The 22,729-nt window shown below is 34.3% G+C and overlaps 1 protein-coding gene across 2 annotated transcripts in view; it reads left to right on the forward strand.

Annotated features, from left to right (window-relative positions):
- The first annotated feature begins 4,836 nt into the window (after positions 1 to 4,836).
- Positions 4,837 to 22,729, forward strand: part of LOC126754045 (excitatory amino acid transporter) — a 31,394-nt gene continuing 13,501 nt past the window's right edge. Inside the window, exons 1-3 of one of the 2 annotated variants that reach the window (XM_050465910.1) lie at positions 4,837 to 5,368; positions 6,728 to 7,085; positions 17,734 to 17,913. In XM_050465910.1, the coding sequence (XP_050321867.1) occupies positions 17,751 to 17,913 (163 nt within the window). In that variant the 5' untranslated portion in view covers positions 4,837 to 5,368; positions 6,728 to 7,085; positions 17,734 to 17,750. Of the gene's footprint in view, positions 5,369 to 6,727; positions 7,086 to 16,316; positions 17,914 to 22,729 lie in introns of those variants that run through there. The other variant, XM_050465908.1, reaches the window with a different exon arrangement.

A 22,729-nucleotide genomic window follows, 5' to 3' on the forward strand; every position in this document is an offset into this window, starting at 1 on the left:
GGTGCAAATACATATATATAAGTGAAACTTTAAACGCGTTTTTCTCGAAACGTCATTTTTCAAAATTGCTGACATCATAACTCAACGAGAAATAGACCGATCGAGTTCAAATTAAAACTAGGTATAGTTGAATACATTTGCTATACAATGGACTACGATCTTTTTGATTGGTTGAAAATTATCAATTTGGCATTAAAAAAACGACCATTTTTTTCGTAAAAAAACGATTTTTTTTTCAAAATTACGCCATTTTCTTAATTTTTGATATTTTTTAAAGATCGTAGTTAATTGTATAGAAAATATATGTAAGTTTAATAAACATTTTGAAATTTTTTTTCAGCTACTCATTCGGAACTTCCGCAGACAGCACATAACTCCGTTATTTTTCAATATTTTTGTAAAAAAAAAAATTTAATATAGCTAAAAATATACTTTATTACGTCCATAGAACGTCAAAACATTCAATCTAGTACTTTCTTTTAAAAAAATTCACGAAAATCGCCAAATTTTTGATGTGTCACACTAGTACAGCCCCTTAAATCAATTGAATAATGCAAAATATAATAATTTTATGTTCCTTACATATATGAATTTTTTTATTTAAGTATATGGATTTAACTACATAAAAAAATATAATTTATTTTACTATATTATTCTATAGAATAGATATATATAGATATGCTATTGAGAATTAGACTACTTAATTTTCATAATTTCTTTAATCCAATTATAAAAAAACGCAAACACAATTATAAGTTAATTTATTGTTCCTGCAGTGCCTTGCTTTGAAGCGAATTACACATGTCGATTATATGGTATTTGCGGTGGCAGACACCACGGCGTATGCGTAATTACAATTTCAAAGATGCACTTGTAAATATGTAAATACATAAATTACTGAGCGCGCGTGTGCCTTTCGCTAAATGTAAATAAGTAACACAAATATGAGCAAGCAATTTTCCTATTAGCGTTTATGTCACACTCAACGCAAGTACTAGAACACAATAGACCCAAAACAAATACTAATGGGATATGATTTGTACTAGCAAAACAAATTAGAAAACATGCAATTTGTTTGTGGAAAGAAGGTATTATGTAAAACTTGCGGGGTATACATCAGTAACGGTGGAAGGGAAGTGAGAAAGAACATGAAACAGAACCTAAATTTAAATTTCATGAAATGACTTGTGTGCCGATATATTTGAACAAATGTGCGCTCGGTCATGTCATGGATACGGCTTGTTACGGTTACGGTGGACAGTTTGAGGCCGATCTTATAAATCAATTTATAGTGTAGAGCATTGATAGTAATCAACTTGAAATGTGCACATATAAATGATTTTGTTGTATTTTAAGCAAGAGCTCAAGATTGAAATCGTAAAACCGGTCTACAATTTATTAGCGCTAAAGATAACGTTGTATCGAATTCAACCCACTAACTTTTTGGTTTTACGGGCTAAAATATGTAAGATTGCTTATATCTTAAGGATTGGATCTTCTCAAAAATACGTCAGATTTCTCTCTTTCCTGCTCTTATTAGAAACCAATATAAATTCATGTAACTGATGGAAGCAAGTGGTATATAACAATTATAGTATTAATGGGTATACTCAGTGGTGGACGCTCTCAGATCATTCCTCGGAATAGAGAAAAAGTTCAATCAAGTATATAGCAAATATGTAGGTACAACAACAGAAACATAAATTTAAATTGTCTCAACGTTCAATATTTGATTAAAAATGGTAAACTCGCTAGGTTGCGATTGGTTAAAAAATTGTGTTAATAACTCGAGACTGTTTGGGGCATAGTTTGGGTCTTTCTAGAATGATTAAATTTATAAACATAGAAAAATTTTCATATTATTTGAAAAGTATGGCGCTGGAAATTTATTAAGAACATCATTGCAAAGATTTCGGTTCTGTAAATATTTTGAAATACACTTATTTACACAAAGCATCTAAATGACATTACGGAGCAATTACAAAAGCACTTTAAGTTATGATGGCTTGATCCATGATTACATAATTTTTACAATTGAATTCATATTGAAGAGGCTTTGACAGAAATTTAAGCTTGTAATCTCAAATACCATTCTTCTTCAAATATATTTTCAGCGTAGCTAGGCGAGTCCAAAACGATAATTTTGTTTAATTTAGCGAATGTTGTAACCAATTCGGATATATAGATAATATATTAGCTATTCTCCAGAAGAGTCAACGGCGGTGTGGAAAACATTGAATTTTTTTAAACATTTTTAAATAAAATACCATTTGGCCAAATGTATATGTAATCTTATATATGTATGTACATACAAATACACACATTCATAATTAAGTAAAGAAAAAGATGAGAAATGCTAATGACGATATAAACAAAAGCTTAAGATTAACGTAACAGTGAGGAAAATTCACCGAAGAAAGAGAGTGTCACAGTTACATATGCTCATATACACACACACCATACATATAAATATATATTGGCAATATGTTTGACATCAGAATGTTGTGGCGTAATACTAATATACCTAATGTCATTGTTTATTTGTCAAACGCTGAACTTAATTAGGAATCAAACGACTAAATAATAGTGATAAATTCAGTCATTGACAGACAAAATCTAAGTGAAAAAAGTTGAAGAATAAGACAGATTGATGTTGCACACATTTGCCAAAAGAAATTTCAAAAGCCGTTTATAGCTTTTTTGGCTCAAAGAAGTTGCGGTAAATTAAAAAAAAAAAAAAAAAAAAAATTATGCACGTACTCTTATGCTAAATATATATTAATGCATGTATGTGGAGATGTGTGTTTGCGTTTTGGCGCAATTGTTAGCTTATTATTTTTTCTCTACTCGCGCGTCATTAATGAGCTTAAAATTATACAAGTATTAACATATTGGCTGTGATGATGTCGTGAGCCCTTTGCTTTGGTAATTTGCCAACAACAATCGTAGAATAAAAGCACCCAGTCGAAAATGAAGTAAGGACCAAAGCAATAGTAGCTAAGGTTGTAGTGACTATCATATCAGAGGTTGGCATTGCTAATTTAAGGGGTTACATGGGTTTCCTCGGGTAAAAAAAAGTATTTTTTCAGCAAATTTTTTCTCACATAAAAATTAAATATTTTATTAGAATTTTTTGTTGTTAAAAACATACACTATTAACAAAGAAATTCTGAAATTTTTAGATTTATTTACTTATTTGAAACTCGGCCATTGCGACGCCATTTCTAGTGACCCCTTGGAAAAAAGATGAGCCCGTTGACAGGGTAACTCCTTACATGATCATTTGAAGTGAAAAATATGTGTTTAGTTAAAACCTTAACTTAGAACTTGGATGAAGGAAAAAAAACATAAAATGGATTTTTGACAGACATTTTTACAAAAAAATTAAAATTTTAGTGAAATTCAGCGACATTTTTTTGTCAAATAATTGTAATCGGAAAAAAATTCTTCATCCAAGTCTTTAAGAATTGTATCTCAAAGACATGTGCAAAATTTCATGAGGATCAGTTGAGTAGTTTTCGAAAAATCTTGCCAACCGACTTCAAAAACACGGTTTCTAGAAAAACACGTTAAAGGCGACGCGCTTAGCCTAGCTAGCCTCAAGCGCACAAGTTTTCAAGGTTGTATCTCCGAAACTATTACTCGGATCACTATCAATATTCTGGAGGCGATGTAGACAGTAAAAAAATCGATTTTTTGAAACCTGTAAACCCATGTAACCCCTTAAGCAATGAAACTTTAAAAATTTAACAAAGAAATTGTTACAAGAAAGCTGAGTCGGGTTATTTATTATATATGTATATAAATTATTTAATATTTTTTTGAAGAATAAGAAGACTTGAATATTAGTAAAAGGGTTTTGAAAATCAGCATTTTATATAACAAATATTTGTTCTATTCCCTGCAGAGACTTTTCCGCTATTCGTTATTTACGAGGGTGGTTCGGCAACTATTTAGTCCATTATACTCAAATTTCTACATGGCGAGTGACAGTTTGAAGTGTGGAAGCAAAAAAAAATTCGTATAAAGGAAAATATGGAGATCACGGTGGATAGAAGTTGTCCAGTTCATCCAATTCGGCTACGTGATGAAGGAGGCATGAGTCGGTGTATCGTCATTGTGGAAGAGCACATGTTTTTTTGTCATCTCTTCTCCGCTATTAATGTAAACTTTGCGGTTTCTGGAGGCTTCTACTGCCACAGTCAATTGCCGTTCTATTAATGCGAGATCGAGTCTTTAGTAGTAACCATTTTGAGGAACGCTGGGTAAGGCCCATCAAAAAACGAGGAAATACTACTATGAAACTTGATAAACCAAACTTTGGATTGTCGGTTCAATATCAAATATTAAATTATATGCCGTACTCGATTCGACTGAAATTTAGACAGTAGTCATTTATGACAATATGCTACCGATAATATATTTCTGTTTTGATAATAGCCCAATCGGGTGGTAAGGCCAAGGCATTATCGGACAACCCTAGTGGGCATTCACATATACATATATTTTTGCGGTAATAGCAGTACGGGTACACGTGTGATTGTATTCGCTGAGAATTTGTGCTAAATTTAATTTAATACTCATTTTAAATATTGTCGGCAGCGGCCAATTGCACCCTTTGCTAGCGTCAACCCCCAGACATTTCACTCTACTACAGAGACGATCACAGTGCATTCGCACATTCATACATTTCTTCATATATACATATGTATATTGTGTTCTCCATCTGCAAAAATTACGACCACAACTTTACCTCAACGGCTTAGCGTCATGCCCGCCGCTTCGACCACAAATGCGAGCAGTTCGGCCAGTCAGCCAAACAAAATTTCGTTCGATTCGCTTGCAGTTACACTTCAGCGCGATTTGGTGACAGTCGTTATCGTCGTCGTCGTCGTAGTTCGTTAAACGCATCTATTTGCTTACAGCTCAGCCAATTTCCTAGGCTCTTGCTCCGATCCGTTGTTACAAAACACGCAGCGTTAATTTTACTACACGCAGCACCAAAGCAACGCCAATTTTCGCATTTGATTGGCGCGTAATTTCTCACCGTTTGTTTGTTTTGATAACTTGTGCGTGGAAATAAATTTCTGAGCAACCTACACACATACACACGCAAGCACGTCACGTTGTAACAAGTGGAAAATTAACTTCCTTATATTGCGTGTGATTCGATCGGCGGTCGAGAGTTTTTTTATTCTTGAAACAGTGGAGCAAAGCGCTTACTTTAAAGCGAAAAGTCGTGTGACGCGCATCATATCGACGCAGGCAAACTTAGCGTATGTCCTGTTAACTGGAACTCAAATTTACCCAAAGTGAATCTTGTGTATCATAGTGGATAAGTAAAGCTTTTCTTCGGCTGAATTCAAAGGTTAGTTTTAGCGCGGCGGAAGGTTTATAATACTGTAGTTTGCAATTAAAAAAACTATTTTAAGCCAAAACCACAAAAAAGGATTTTAAATTGATTTGCAACGCTTAGGCGCGAACATTATATTTAAAGGACTCGGCCTGTCTATAGACTCTAAAATGACTTAAGTTTGACACTTTATTCGGGGAGTAAAGAAAACGGATTCGAAATTCTTTTTTCAGGCTTTATTAAACATGTATTTGAGTGTATATACATTTATATTGATATTTTGATAAACAGGGACAACATTCAAAAACACCTTTTTCAAGATCTCGACGGTATTTCTACGAATAGGTGCTGTCTTAAAAAAAATCCATGAAAAATGTCAGTGAAGTACGTGCGTTTTATGCTTTACAACAAATTTTCAAAAATTGTGCAAATTGGCGGACTTAAAAAAGGTTTAAATTCTTAAATAATATTAAAAATCAAAAGTGGTTTAATAAATAATGATAGTATATCTTTGAGTATCGTTGCCGACCAATTTTAAATATGAAGTTTCGAGAAAAACGCGTTTAAAATTTTCCATTCTGAAGTTGTATAATTTTTGTTAGAAAAAAATTGTTCCATTGCGATTTTTTAATTGTTCTAAAATAGGCTTAATCTTGATCGATTGCGAACTGCTCGATTACAACTGATTTCATAATCAAATCCTTTTCGAAAATCTTGTTCTATTGAAGGCTTTTCATCTGACATTTGAACAATGTAGACGGAAAGGAATGAAGTGAACAGGTACTAAAATACAAATATACCTAAATCAATCGTATATAAAATGGAAGCTATAAAGTGTATCGAAGAATTGTCAAAACATGATTTTTTTACTTCAAGAGCCTAAATTTTTCTAATGCCGGGTAAGACATCCAAAATGAAAATAATTATAGTTTCAACTCCTAATGGTTGTAGTTCTACGCTTAACGGCGCTAGCAATGCGTCGGTATTAACAAGAATACACGTGACGAAGGAAATAATAAATCAATGTGTTTAACTCTCCGTCAACTGTGCACAATGGTGATTTAGTCGACAAATCTATTTTTGGCTGCAAAAATTACATTTTGTCTTATAAAAATTTTTAAAAATGTTATTAAGTATCCTTATAACATTTGAAAGTGAAACTGAAATCCAATGTGTAGAACCCGATCATCCAAGTACCTATCCTCTTATGTAAGCAAAAATAGGTCCCATTAGTTTCAAAGTTATTTTTTGTTTATATGAGTAACTAAGATAACAGTTTGGCGGCTCCAGTTAATTTTATTTTGACAACATACAATGCTTACTACTTAAAACAAATTCTTAACAATATATTTTCTTTGTATTGTGTTGTTGCAGTAAAACCTCTACAACGGCTACAGCGGTGCAAAGAATCTTGAAGTTGTTGATGCAACTGCAGCACAAATTGCTGCGGAAACTAGTCAGTCTGAGTTCGGTGGCGATACGTTAGTTCTGTAGAGCCACGTTCCGTTCAAGAGTATTAGAAGCGTATTTAAACGACGAGAGCGTCAAGAGAACGCGAATATTATAAATAGAACGGTTTTATCAGTTGACTTGCATTTGAAAGAAGCGACCCATTAAGAGGAAAGGAAAGAGCAAAAACACCGCGTAAGGTGCAATATCGGAATTATCTTCACTTTTATTCGTAGAGCTGCAAAAATTGCGAAACTGGGTAAATTGTGGTTAGTCGTTAAAGGTATGTGGCGGCATAATATATTATTGTATGTTGATTAAAGTGGCATAAATGTGTACAAGAAGGGAAGAGAAAGTCTCCTTCTAATTACTTTTGACGTTTCGTGACTTTTGTTAATATTAAATAACTGAAAATTTAACGATTTTTTCTTATTTTCGAATATTTTTTAAACAAAATGGGTAGAAGGAGATTGCAGAAAACTTTATTGCAAAGTTATGTACATTTTAATAAAGAGGAAGCAGTCATATTTATTTCTTGTGTAATTATAAATTCAAAATAACAATATTTACTACTACATAAAATGAAAATAAATATCGTGAATTTTGAATTGCTTTCGTTTGAGGACGCCAATAATTTGGCCTAACTTCCATCTCGACTTCAAATCCAAAAATGCACAGTGATTTTTGTTTATAGATTTTGTTACCTTGTTCGATTGATTCATTGAAAATAATTTTAAGACTACGAAAATATTCTAGCTAGGAACTTGCTGGCGTTTGTTGCGGTTACGGACGCTTTGGATGACACTCTCCAGACATAAATTCAGCGGGCTGCCATCATATTTTTCAAAAGCGCTGTCGAAAATTGTTATTATTACGTATGATTAGTGGTAGATTCTCCTCTGTAAGTCGGTTTCCCGTAACACTGATCAAGTCACAGTTTTACATCATCGAAGTTTTTAAACTCTTTTCCATTGTTAACAAAAGGAGGATCGTTTTTGAACCAATAATTTGGAAACGAAGCGAATTTAGTTTCAAAATTGATAAATAATTTTATTGTCCGTGATTTCGATATACCAATTTCATCAATATTTGTTAAACTGCAACTCCTTATCAGGGGTACTATGTGAACAATATCGACAAACTCATTTATTTTATGAACCATTACTAATTCAAAACATTCAATGAAACTCAAAACTTGTTAGCATCGATAAAATCTTTCTGAGTTACATAGCTATTAAAAAAATCAATACTCCAAATATTTTCGATCATTGTATTTCTAATATATATATTTTACCACAAAATTTAAAGTGATGTGAGGTTTCTAGTTAATTGAGGAGATCTACTAATTTTAATGTTACGGTTATAGTACGTGAACCAATTCCTAAAAACTTTTAACTAAATAATACTGCAGGGTCCGGCTCTCGAAGTGCAATAAATTAAAAAAGCCATAAATTCGGTTTGGAAAACTATTTTTATTTATTTTAAAGCACAAAATGTGTGAAAATAATCATAAATTCAAGACCTTTTTGCCTTAATGGGGTATTCTGGTCCAGAAGCATGAATTTCAGGTAATTTTTAAAGTGTCGTAAAAAAAGGCAATTAATATTTTTACTATCTATTTTTTTATCAGTTATTTGTTAATTTTAGAAGAGTACAGAAAAAGATTAAAAACTAAAAACAGTAAAAAATTTCAAAAATTATGAGCTGACGAAGGGGGGGGTCTCTAAAAATTTCCACGTGACCATACCCATGATTTCAACTCTCTTAGTTATCTGAAACAAAAAAAAAGATTATTAATCTAGAATAATGTCGCAATGGCCGGAACTACGGAAAAGTGTTTTTTTGGATCACTTTTTCTGACTATTTCGAATTTTTTAAAAATAATAAAAATAAAAATTTAGGGATGGGGCTAGTTCCAACCATAGACAAGCCTATAAAGAAGACTCTATAAAAATTGCAAGTAAATCGGTCCAGTAAAACCTGAGAAATCGTGGGTATCGTTCCGAAGAAGTCAGTTTTGAGAAAAACTTTTGTTCGATTAGTTCCGGCCGAACCAGTTTGAATGCCGGTTCAGAAAAATGCCTATAACTCCGAAAATAATTTGAATTTTGAAAAATCCTCCTGTACACTTATTCTTGAATAGTTAAACTTTGAAAATATAAAAAAAAAATTGATTTTTTTTTAAATTCTAGACCAGAATACCCCCTTAACTATGGCCTTGAGACGGTCAAATAACGAATCGCAAGCTGCCCGTATGTGATTTGCCGGTATTTTGTCCCACTCACGGACAATGGCTTTCTTCAGCATCTCGAGACTGCTGTATTTTTTACCTCGGGCCTTACTCTCCAAAATGGCCCAGAGAGAATAATCCATTGGATTCGCATCTGGAGAATTCGAGAGCCATTGTGTGGTCGTAATGAAGTTCGGAACGTTGTTTTTCAGCCATTCTTGGTTCACTCGCGCTTTGTGAGACGGTGCTGAGTCTTGTTGAAACGTCCATGGTTTGCGACCAAAATGTTTGTTTGCCCATGGCTTCAAAGCTGCCTCCAGAACACTTTCCCGATAATATGTCGCATTTACTTTGACGCCAGGCTCGATGAAAATAATTGGATAATTGGTTTGATTGGCACTTCGTCCGGGATTTCGCTCAAGTCGTTTCTTACTTCCCGAACCATCTCACGTGACGTTGCAGTCTTTTGATGACCACCTCCATGGCGTTTTGCGATGCTACCAGTATCATTGTAACGAGCGATGGTGCGATTAACAAAAACAAAAATTCACATTAAGGTGTTTGAGCTCACAAACAATTGCTGGCTGTGATTTACTATTACGTTTGAATTCCATCGCTGATCACTTTTTTTCGTTCACTTTTGGCAAAACGCTTTTGTACACTTGTGAACAATACTCCAAACTGTCATTCAGCAAATTTATAAACAGCTGATTCCAGTGCGACAGCTGCGCGAACGGTCTGAAGTTGGTTACACTTCGAGTGCCGGAACCTGTACAAAGACTTCTTTAATATAGTTCATATATTCAGAAAAGCGTGTTTCCTAAAGTTGTGGAAACTTTTAAGCAGTAAAAGGGCGAACCCTGTGAAAATAAAAATATCTCAAATAATTTTTTATTGTCGCCTTTAATATACTCACTGGCGAGACTTATATTATAATATAGAGATATAAACGCACTGTTAAGTTGTTTTTGGTTTCCCCACATTTCCATTGGGGTCATTGCAAATCGATAAAATCAGACTTTCCCACTTTTAACTTAAAAAGTAAACTTTCCGCGTAAGTCAAATAGCTTAGTCAGCTGACATTCCCACTCGTTTTCGTTTTCGTTTTCATTTTCGAAAGAAGGTGGAAAATATGAATATTACAATTAAAACTGCGCGTCATCAATTTGTTGTTTAAATAGTTAACTTGAAGAAATCAATATCAACTGCTCTTTTGTGTGTTCCATAAATAATAAAGTACTTCTGTGACTCGTGCTAATACTAAGTGCCCACTTGTCTATAAACTGTTTATGTATTTGTGTGAAAATTACGAGGTACACGGAATTGCATGTACAAAAATGTGGTTGACCCCACTTGAACTACGAGTGCGTGCGCGAAGAAAGGAAAAGTAGTAAGGACGTTAGCTTTGGAGGACTCTTTGCAGACATAAAAAATACTGAGTTAACTGTTGTTGCTTTGATTCTGGCTTCTACGTCAGTAATGAATTGTCACTCACGTGTAGTCGAATAGAATAGGAAGTCAGTTGGAACAAGAAGGAATAGTATGTATATTTTATTGTTTAAAGATGAAGTGGTTCCGAAAGATGGTTTTTAAAATTGGATTTTAAAAATTGAAAAAGTAATTTTAGAAAAATATTTTTTTTTTGATTTATGTTGATGATTAAAAAAATTGATATCAAAACTGAATTGATTTATGAGCAGGGTGTCAAAAGAATGTAATATACAACTAAAATACGATGTGTTGGAATATATATTATGTACTAATGTTGCGAATCACTCAGAAGGCGAAACAAATTCTCCGTTGTTTTATTTTAATAGACTTCGGTTACTGTCTTTTTTCACGAACCTCACTTGTTTAGAAGTCGCTTTAAACTGTCAATTTTTCTCCTCCCTATCTGCGCACTGCTCTTTTATCAAAAACATCACATCTATAGGCAACAACAACTTCAATACAAGAGAGTATGTAGATATCTCATCAAAGTGGCATAACCGCTGGTTTTGTTTCGTTAGTTTTGCTTTGCATAATTTTGGGTCAGTTTTACCATAAGAACAAATATAGTTTTTTGGCAAAGATCTGAGTACTACTGCCTTCATAAATAAAAACCATCGAACTTTTAATAAATGATGTTTTTTAGACATGTGGTTTTCTAAAAGAAATTAAACAAATATAATTTAATTTTATTTCCAAGAACTTAACGTCACTATAAAGTTATGGTTTGCCATTATGTTTTAAAAGCAAGTGACCGTATCGAAAAAAATCCCAGCCAAAACACAACTTTCGCAGGATTTTAGCGTCCTTTGTCATTAATTATGCCCCGAATGTTTTCATCTAAAATGCAAAGACTAAGACTTCATATAAGTATACTTAGAGGTCATGCCCAGGTTGTTTCGTTGGCTGTATGCCATGTAGGGCCGCATTGTTGGAATCAAAGGTCGTCCACATCAACATCCTCCAATTCAGGCACGAAAAGTCACTAATCATGGTTTTAGGGCATTCTCCATTGACTGTAACATTGTGACCAGCTTCATTTTTGCAAAATATTAATCAATGATTCCCTCTGCTCACAGAGCACACCGATGAGTGATTTTTTGAGGATGTAACGGCATCTCAACAATTGCTTGTGGAATGTCATCAATCCAAATGTGAAAATTAAATATGTTAATGCCACCAAACGTAACCTTCATCAATAAAAAAATTTCTTGTGAAAATCGGTGATCACTTCGATCGGCCCAACCACTAAACCTGCGACGCCCTTGAAGGTCCTCGGCTTCAATTCTTACACGAGTTCGATTTTGTAAGCCTGCAAACCGAGATTCTTCAACATAATCTTCCAAAAAAGGACGAGCACAGCTACACGTGTTGTGTGCTATGACGGAAGGACTCATTCGGGTCTTCTTGGATACTTTACTCCACAGAAGCAACAGCGTCTTCGGTGCACACTGTACGGTGTCTCTAAGAATGCACATTATTCAGTAGATTAAAAGTGCGAAACCGATTCATGGTTGCTCGAATTTCAGACCCTGTCGATATGTTATACTGTCGATCGATGCATTGAGCGAACAGAACCATTATTTTGGTAATAAATTTTGACGATATGCAAATTTTGTTTCGAAGTAAGTCTATTCTTTATGAAATGGCAAACCAAACTGAGTACAAATCAAGTAACAACTGTCTGCAAGACCAACTCCCAAAAAAGTATGACCTCACTAATACAGTTATGTTGATTATAATTTTACGTTTCTTAAAACGATCTCTATTTATATTAAAAATGGATTCTAAAAGAGATAATAAGCAAGTTTCATAAGAAAATTAATATTTTAAATTTCAATCTTTTCTAAATAAGCTGAAACTACCGGATTCTCCTGTGGTAAAAATTTTGTCCGTCGAATATTTTTGGAAAATTTAAATATTTATATTTATTGTTGTGGCACGTGTGGTTAATTTCTCATCCATTTACCACCGAATTATATACTAGTGAATTTATCTGAAATATTTCAACTGTCAGAGTGTGCAAGGCGCTTCAATAAATTACTTTGCCAAATGGCAAAGAGTCAAAGAGAAGCATCATCGAATGAATTTTTTGTTTTGTTTAGTTATTCAAACGCCATACGTAGGTAAAAGTCATGCGATTCACAAATGGGCACTAATTTGCGAAGACGGAAAAACCAAAGAGCAAAACAAAAGTCAAAGCAAATACAAAAAAAGTTGGGCAACAACGCCGGCGTTGGGCAACCAAATCGATGTCAGAAGAGATTAATAACAATTAAAACTATTTTTAAATATTTTACATGCACCTAAATGCAATTTCAAATCTGCAAATAAAATGCAATGCGATGTGACGGCTACTTAATTTTGTTGTACAGGGTGACACATAATGATTCAACGATTCGATTTATGATGTCAATAAATTGTGTTCGGGTACTTAAGTTATTAATAATCGATTGTATATGAAAAATATTTGTTTTGGCTTGAACTCACTTCCATTTTTTCTTTGATGTTCAAATTCTTATTGGAAGAACTATAGAATCAACTATTAAAGTTTTTTAAAAAGCATTTTTGAAAGTAGTCCACACGAATTATTGAGGTTATGATATATCTAAGTAGAACTAGGTAAGCATGTCGACATTTATATGAATTGAGTTATTGTTGAGTTATATATAATATTTTCCTAAACCAAATAGCCAAGCAAATAAGTAAAAAAAATCGTAATAATAATTAAAATACCTCAATTGAACCATAAATCCAGTAATAAATCAATATCGACCAATTAAATTGACACAGAGGATCACAGAGTGAAGGTGAATATGATACTTTAAATGAAATTTTGGTCCTCGATATGCAAACATAACATCAAAATCAAGAACGAGTCAATAAAGTTTTTGAATGAAAGGGATTATTATTACTAAGCTGTCAATAAGTTTTTTACGTTGTCGGTATTCAGATCTGGATGCATGCATTTGAGGTGCTTTTTCCGGTACATGAACAAAAATAAAAAACTATACATTTTAAGTCATCAAAATGGCACATCAAGTGTTAATTGAGCCCGATAGGGCGGCACTCCTACCTATACATTTTAAGTGCTCGGAATATAGTTTCAACATTATCGGCTGTAACAAGAGAAGGAGAGAGGGGGAAATCGGGTGCTCTGCAAAAATTTTTCCAGATTATTTTCTCCAATAACTCACTATAATTGTTGCCATTATGAAAATACTCTCATTTCATATCAGCGGTCATCATCAATTAAAAAAGAAAATGTTTTGTACTCTACCCGATCATTATCAAGTGTACTTGAGTACATACATATGTATTATAATAGGTAGGTTAGGTGACACTGACTGACCTATTTGTACATGTGTCATCGTTAATGATGCTTATTTTCCATCTTCTCCTCCACATTGGTCGGTTTAATGTTCAAAATTACTTCGAGGTACTTGGTATGATCTACAAGGTGAATTCCAAAGTAAACAGGACTAGCGCTACCTGGTTGCGGCATCTACATGTCGACTGGTGCGTTAGAGTCTGCTATCTTTATCGATTGTTCAGTGATGACATTTCATTGATTGGAAAAGAAGTTATTGCGTTTTAAGTGTCAGTGTGTTTGTGTTAACGGTGCGAAAATGAGCTTCGAACAAAGAGCCAACATTAAATTTTGTTTTGAAATTGGTAAAACTTTTACCGAAACGTTTCAATTGATGAAACAAGTTTATGGCGAGCAGAGTGCTCGAGTGGTTTCAACGTTTACAAAGTGGTCGTGAGGACATAAAGACGATCAACATGTGGGCCAATAAAAATCCGTGATCGCCGGAAGTTCCATCGAAACTGTGCGTGAATGCATCAAAAATCAGCCGAAATCGTCATTGAAATTCATGGAAATGAAATGGAACATCTCCAAAACATCGATTTATTGCATTTTGACCGAACATTTGGTCTTACGAAAGGTGTGTGCACGGTTTGTTACGCACAAATTGACTGACGACAAAAAATTGCTCAGAATCTGTCTCATCGATTGACGCTTGTGACCAATTATTTCACCAAAAATCACATTTTAACCTTTAACTGCTCCCCATATTCACCTGATATGGTACCGTGCGACTTCTTCCTTTTCGGAAAAATGCATTTGCCCCTGAAAGGAAAGCGTTATGCAGACGTAGAGGACAGCAAAAAGTTGTATTAAAACAGAAGGAGACTATTTTGAATAAAATGAATTGATTTTGCCGAAAGAGACCATTTGTTCTGTTGTTTTTTTAAGTCCTGTTTATTTTCGAACGCATCTTGTATAGTGGTTAACCAATGGTTTAACCACAATGGTTTCCATGACGGGGCATTATATCTCCTTGCAAAGATTACCTTACCTGCATTTACCTCTACATTAGCGGATAATGCCCGTTGGTGTGTGATTTTTAGAGCTCTATTCATTACCTTACTAATTGTGTCTAGGAACTTGCCCATAGTATGATGAAATTCAACTAGTTTTTCCTCAAAAAATATGACATCAATAAATTGATGGATCAAGGGTCTCGAATCATATAACCTCCCCGGCCCTGTTTTTTTCTCTAGACAGTGAACTATTACTTTTTGAAAATATACTTCATCATTTACTTATGTCTATATATTTGAAAATTTGGAGTCAAGAAAGAATAAGGAAAAGGAACGACTCTACTGCTTCTTCTTGGCATGGAAAAGCATAAAAGAGCTCAACCAGCTCCACGAGAGAGTAAGATGTCCGTATTTGTGATGGGACCGACACGCATATAGCTGTGCTTATACTAATTTCGCATGACATTTTTATATTTCAATCATAATGTCTGCCAACTGGCGACGGTACTATATCTGCTATAATCAGGGAGCAGAACTAAATTATTTGAAAATGAAAAAGGTTGGGTGTTATTAGTGTTTATTGTTGGCCCTGCTTTAGTTAGTTGTAGTTATATACCGACTTAGAAATCTAGCAATCTGGAAGCAACGGAAGGGTGTCGACACAAAATTTGACCAAAATAGTACTTTCTACGAAAAATAAACTTCATCTTCCTCTGTGAGCTATACTGAACATTATATATTATATGCTTCTATTGACAACTAGAACGAAAAATTGTTTTTGAGATTCTGTCACTACAATCTTTGGATTTTATCGAATTAACTAAGCAATTTAGGACTTTAGTATTAAATTTTAGTTGATACACACATATGTAAAGCAAATTCCTTTAGCAAACCACCCAGATGGTTTTCTATATGAGTGTGGCAACAAATGATTTGAGATGCCAATCCAATTTAGCGGATCTATAAATGTCATTCCAAATGAAAGCTTGTCATTCACTCAAACTATTGATGTTTTTCAAATTGAAATAATTGTCAGTATTCTGAAAAGCAACAGATGGAGTGCGCCGGTAATAACAATAATAACAACATACGTAGTAAATGTTGTGAGCTTTTGAAAAGCAATGAAATGTTAATTAACAACAACGTCGGCATGCGCGAAACATGCTTACTGGAAAAAATCCACATATTGGGTTAAATGATATAATATTATACAAGTATTGCAGCGTAGGCACTTATGCCAACTGCACTAGTTAATTTTTGTTTTTGTATTGTTCGAAAGCAGAGTGAGGCAACAAAAAATATGAAAGTAAGTTGGTATGACAGTTAGCACTTGTTTGCTATAAAATCAACGTTTTAAGCTTACGGTTTCCGCATAAAGCTCCACACGTGCTCACATCGATTGCTCCGTTGAGTTTATCCTGCTAAGAGAGTGCCGTCTATAAAATGCCAGACCGTGAGCATAGTTACTCTCATTCGGTTTTGCTATTCTGACTTGGACGGAGTTGGTGTTTTGCGAACCACAATTTTTGTGAAAATAATTACTGTGAAAATTTTTTTAGTCACACAGTCGGAAAGCAGGGAACGCGGGAGAAAGCTGTTGGAAATTTTAAAACAAAAAAGCCTAACTAAGAATTATGAAGAAATAATTGTTTCAAGTGGTTACAAATCAGACAAAAATTAGCAAAGTGTCGAAGGACTAGACGGTGCAACGCCCTTTTGTGTACCCACAAATCAACTGAGAAGTGCAAACATACTGATTTGGCCGACACTTGACACAGATTAACTGTGCAGGAGAACTGAAAATCGATTTTTTCGTCGGAAAATTCGGGTCTAGTGATACCAAGTGAATATTATTTGATTTTTTTCTTACTAACTCTAAAGAAATTTTGCTGAAAACTCGAATTTAATATTGTGACAGGTGCATTTCTACTTGCAGCTTCACTTAACTGCCCAAGTACTATAATAATATTTTGAAATAATCTTTTCTACCTAAAAACACTTGAGTTTGTTTCAATTTAAATTTTCACTTCGAGTGTTCGTTGAGGTTTTATAAATAATTTTCAACAAAGTTTCCAAGTAAACCACAACAACGGAGCCAATACTAAAATTTCAATTGCTACTAGACGTACCGGACGAGTCCGCCTATACAACTGGGCGGCATTCACGTCCCAAAAAAACCACTCCGCATCGGTAGCCGTACAGCATTGAAATACGCCACACAAGCGTTATGTCAATTAACTGTCAAGTTAGCAACATCAATTGAATATAGCTCCGGAATCAATGGCGTACCTAATCAATATACTTAAATTTAATGTGAAATATTTAAAAAGTAATTAATAACCATCATATATATCTATATATAAACCCACAATAATAATTGTAACGAATTGTTCTCTGGCGCACAAAGTAAAATCAGTAAAAAATAATAAATCCCTACCAAAAAAAAAAAATTATAATAAAAAATAATAATAACAATTAAACATGCAATAAACGAAAATAGAAACCTATTCCCCAATACGGATCAATAAACAATTACCTTAATAGCCAACGATAAGCCAAAGCCAAATAGGAAGATAAAGCAATTTGTAATTAGAAAAAAGGCAAACACAAAAAACCCCAGCCGGAGGTACCGACATTATCGATCGCCCTAGCTTAAATAGCGCATACAAGTGTGTATGTATCTACATTACCAATTGTAATTCAGTCACTGCGTACCAGTGTCGCTGTGCGAGCTTTAAATTTTTGTTTTCGGAAACCTTTTGCCCATTTCTCTTTCCTTCTGCCGCTGTACACATTTACGCTCAACGAATAGTGCATCTGTCAAAAGTGGCCAATTGGGGCAAAGCGTCCAATTATACAATGGAAAAATCTGAACAATTTTCAGATTATCTCTTTGCGAAAATGGGCCCGCCCAGTAGTACAACTGTTAATGGCACCGAACTGCCACCGAAGACCACGGAACGTAGCGGTGCACCACGTGAACTCACCGGCTACCGGAAATGGTTGCGGGAGAATCTCATGTTGCTGGTGACGCTGTCGGGTGTATTGTTGGGAGTCATTTTCGGTGAGTAGAAAAATAGTCATAAGTGCGTATTATAGAATACTATTAATCAACTATACTTTAGATTCAGTAAGTTTAGCGATTTTTGAGTTTAATTTAAAAAAAATATAATGAAAAACTTCTAAATACAAAAATATACATAGAAATACGCACGACACTACTGAAATTCCCCTAACTCTATCATATACACTAAGATAAGGGATATTTACAAATAATTTTTTGATTCCTAAACAATTATCTAAGACTTTTACAATATCACAATCAAATCACGGTTTTGTTGTTTCGATAGGTACTACTCTAATATCTTTTGTTGTACATCAATACAGTAATATTTAACTTATTTTATCAATTTTCGTGAACTAATTGTTCTTTATAATTATTTAGTTTATGTCTATTATTTTAATATTTTATTGATTTTATCTATCCTTTAAAATATATCTTCAACTAAATCATTCGAAACTATCTTTATTTGGATTCATACAGTTCGAATTCATTTACACTTTTATTTTATTTGAATTAAACATTTGAAGTAGTAATACAGGTAGTAGTATTATTCAAAATATATTCTCAATATATGACTTCTTAAATCTATACTTTTGATCTTTATGAATATTTTTTGCTTAAAATTATAGCGTCTAGGGTGTTACCGTTTTCCGTTCTTTTAGTTAAATACATTACTTAAAATTCATTTGTCAGGTTTCCAAAGCGTCTAAACAAGAAAGGTGGACACAAAAGTGCTACACGACATGCCATAAATGAAACGAACTGTCAAAGTTTCTTATTTGTTGTAAACAAAGTACCCATCTTTCCTTCATTTCCGTGCATTCTAGTGGTCTTTTCTTCTCTTACAATTGTCATGACCTGTGATTATTTTTGTTATATTGATGAAATTAGAGTGAAATTGCATTTTAGTTGTCGAGAAAAACATGGAATTTTTACCACAACATAAGTGATAGAATTAGTACCAGAAACTTTATATAAACTGCCAATTAAAATTCTTTTCTTGAAACGGTTTCGATGGTTCCTCTTACATATCTTCATGGAACATTTTGGAACAGAAAAACCCGAATCTTTGGCTTCAATCGAATTTAGCGTCCTTACATATATTTCTCATATTCAATTGAATTATTAATTCGATATATCATAAAATTATCATATTTAATCGAAGGGAAAATAATTAATATATTAACTATTTAGATTGCCTAAAAAAAAGTTATGGATATGATATAATTGTTTATGAGCTTATTACGGTTTGACAAAATAAGCAGCGTAGTTTAATGTCAAGCAAATTTTAATGTGAAATTGCTTTAAGGCACGCCAAGTATTCATTACAACTACACTAACTATTCAGTAAGAGAATAAATATCTATGAATGTTTATCTAGAACAACTGAGCATTACTTGGAAAACTGATGACTGTGATGAAATATCATCACGAAATTTGAAGTGGGCATTACCTAAGGCAATGGTACAATCTGCGAAGAAATCATTCAGGTCGGACCACTATAGCATGTAGCTGCTATACAAACTGACTCATAAAATTCTTGTAAGGAATCTTGTATATTTGTGTAGGGTATTATAGCTTCGGCGTAACTGAAGTTAAAGTGTTTTTGTTATGCGTTTATATTTTTCCTGAACAGTTGCCACAAGATGATGTAGTAAAACCGTTAAACCGGAGAAGTAGCGAGGCAACGATTTACACGCCATTAAATTTGCTAAAAATAAACGGTAATTGTCTAGCTTTCATTTTCTTTGTGTAGTTTGCCTTTATTCTTTGCTTTTTGTACAATTACTTGGTAAGGGTATATTGGATTGCATGTAGAAGAGTTTCTCAGTCAAAGAACATAAAAAATGTCTTAATTTTGTTGATTTCACTTGTATACACGAACTCTGTCAGGAAAATTACTTTCTGGTTAAACTCGGTGAAGGAAGTTGGTAACGAGTTCTGCTCTGAATAACTCTATTTGGAAGTAATCAAAAAATTGTGTAAAAAATAATTAAACAGTAGCAGAAGGCATATTCGTTAAAATCCATGACCACCTTAATGTCCCAAAAGTTATTGCAAAACTTTTCGCAGCTTTGTGGAAAAAAGAACGTGCTTAGTTTTGAACGCGTTATTACTAGAAATTGAATTTTGGGTAATTTTTGTTGATTGATTTTATGAAGTGGCTGGTGAATATTGTAAGCAATGCTAAAAATGTTAAAGCTTATTTTGACTCGAAGCTATTTGAAATCATTTATGCAGCATATTTAAAGCAAAGTATCAATAATACAATTAAATCAGCAATCAATTAAATATATACAGGGTTTGTCCGGAAAGTAATAGGACTGATTTTCTTCCGCCGCGACAGTACTTCGGAGCGTGCGCGCACCGACTGGATTCGGTAGAGGGCGTTCCAGCTAATGAAGGAGCGGCTGGCCAGCTGTCTTCAAGCACCTGGAGAGTCAGGACAAACATTTTCGCGCGACGTGTTTCTGTGAGCGGTGCAAGCCGAAAATGCAGCGTTTGTTAGAGCAAAGATACGCGATTAAATTCTGTGTGAAACTCGGTATATCTGCAACACAGACGTTTGATATGATCAAATAACCTAACCCAGTTGTTGCTTTGGCAAGAAGTGGTGTGTTTCGGTGGGCAGACCTTTTTGGAGGGCTAGGAAGAGGTGACTGATGAATGAGCAAATCCAAAGAGAAAACGTTGCTCATTGTCTTTTTTGACATCAAAGGTATCGTCCACCATGAATTTGTTCCTTCTGGACAAACTGTTAACGTCAAGTTTTACGTGGAAGTTTTCAAGAGACTCAAACGAATGGTCAATCGGGTCCGACAAGACATCGCAGCCGATTGGAAGTTGCACCACGACAACGCCCAGGCTTACACCGGTTTTCTTATTAACAGCTGCCTAACTAAGGCCGGCGCTCAAATGCTTCCGCAGCCGCCCAACAGCCCAGATATGCCTTTCCGGACTTTTTTCCTTGCTTGAAAAAACCGATTAAGGGAAGCATTTTAAGATGACAGAGGGGATCGAAGCAGCATGCACCTCGGCTCATAAGGCTATTCTGGAGAACGCCTTCCGTGACGCTTTCAATGTTTGGAAATCGCGGTGGCAGCGCAGCATCATCATTTAAGGAATTTTAACGATTGGTTCAATAAATTTTTTTTAATCGGCTCAGTCCTATTACTTTCCGGACAAACCCTGTATATAGTATATAAAAATCGTATGATATCGAAGAGCTTACTTACATATTTGGACTTCGAAGGTACTTAGCTGGAGGCATAATGCATGTATCGAAAACTTTAGTAAGATGTTGATGTTAAAAAGAAAGCAGGCATTTTTGGAAATATTTATATGAAGTCTTTTAATCGTCTAAATTGATGTATGAGCTCTATTAGTATCATTAGATCGGGAACTTAGCGTTACTTGGGTCACAAAAATGGACTAAATTGCAATTATGCGATACAACTTTTTGTGACATTCATGACAATTTGTCGTTAATCATAATCAGCTGTTTGAATATTTTAAAATGTATTAAATAAATATTTATAGAAAAAACGATCACGGATAAATGAAAAACTGTTGACCTATTTCAAATTTGGCTCGGAGAGCCTATTTAACTAGGGCTACCATATCGGTCTCAGACAAAATCAGTCCCGTTGCATATGTATAAACCTTCCTCCCCTCCCCCACGCTCGTCACACCACTGTGTATTGATTAAGGAGAAAATACGCTCGCAATTTGCGTTGTGACCAGGGATAGACAACAAATACTGAACTATTATCAAGATTTCGGTAAACGACTCAGCGCTGTCGTCAATATGAACATTTTTCGAGTCTAAAAACTGAATCGCTCAAAAGTAATAATAATTTAAAAAAAAATCGCCGATTCAGGAGGAAACCAGGGAATCAGTGCATATTTCACGAAAATCAGGGAATCAGTGCCGAAGGTCAAAATCAGGGAATTCCCTGACAAATCAGGGAATATGGTAACCCCATATTTTACCCAAGTCATCATTTTGTCACTTTTATATGTATAAATGCCGCATTACATGGGTACCTTTAATATTGGTATATGAGTTGAATGAGACTTTTAGTTACTCATGTTTACCTTAAATCTTTATAAAAATGTATCATGGCCCAATAGCACATTCTTATGTATATTTCTTCAAGTCTTGAACTTAGAAATTCACTCATACTCAGTCTAGTTTAATGTCAACCTACAAGTGCCACAGAATAAAATGATGTTAACATCTCATATCTAACAATAGCTAAAATAGGTGCATTCACCATCAAACCATCAGATATCAAAAATGAGGATCTAAGTATCTACGACTGTGATTAAATTGAAAGGTGAATTTTGTCCATTTCTTCTCCTTCAAAGTATTCCCGCTGCAATACACTTATGCCAACAAATTTTCCAGTCATCATAGCACTTGGAAAAATCCTCCGTTGTGATGGCCATCAGAGCCTTCTTCGATTCAGCTTTTATATCCTCAATTGAGTCAAAACGCTGTCCTCGGAGTGGTTTTGTGAATTTGCTGAATAGCCAGAAATTACACAAAGGTAAATCTAGCGAATGCGGTTGTTGCGGCACGATGTAAGTTGAAAATGTGGCGAAATGATCACGAGTAACCAATGCATTATCGCATTTCTTTGCTCAAAAAATTCAGGCATAGTAAAAATCGAAGAATTCACTTTTAGAGCCTCACAAAACGACGCATATCTCAAATACTAATGAAAATTTTGACGCATATGTAGATGTCACTAACAGTACTAGCAACTTACAGAAAAATGTACCGATCCGAAGAACACGCGAAGGATAAAAT

The sequence above is a fragment of the Bactrocera neohumeralis genome, chromosome 3 (assembly GCF_024586455.1).
Source record: "Bactrocera neohumeralis isolate Rockhampton chromosome 3, APGP_CSIRO_Bneo_wtdbg2-racon-allhic-juicebox.fasta_v2, whole genome shotgun sequence".
NCBI classification, from domain to species: Eukaryota; Metazoa; Arthropoda; class Insecta; order Diptera; family Tephritidae; genus Bactrocera; species Bactrocera neohumeralis.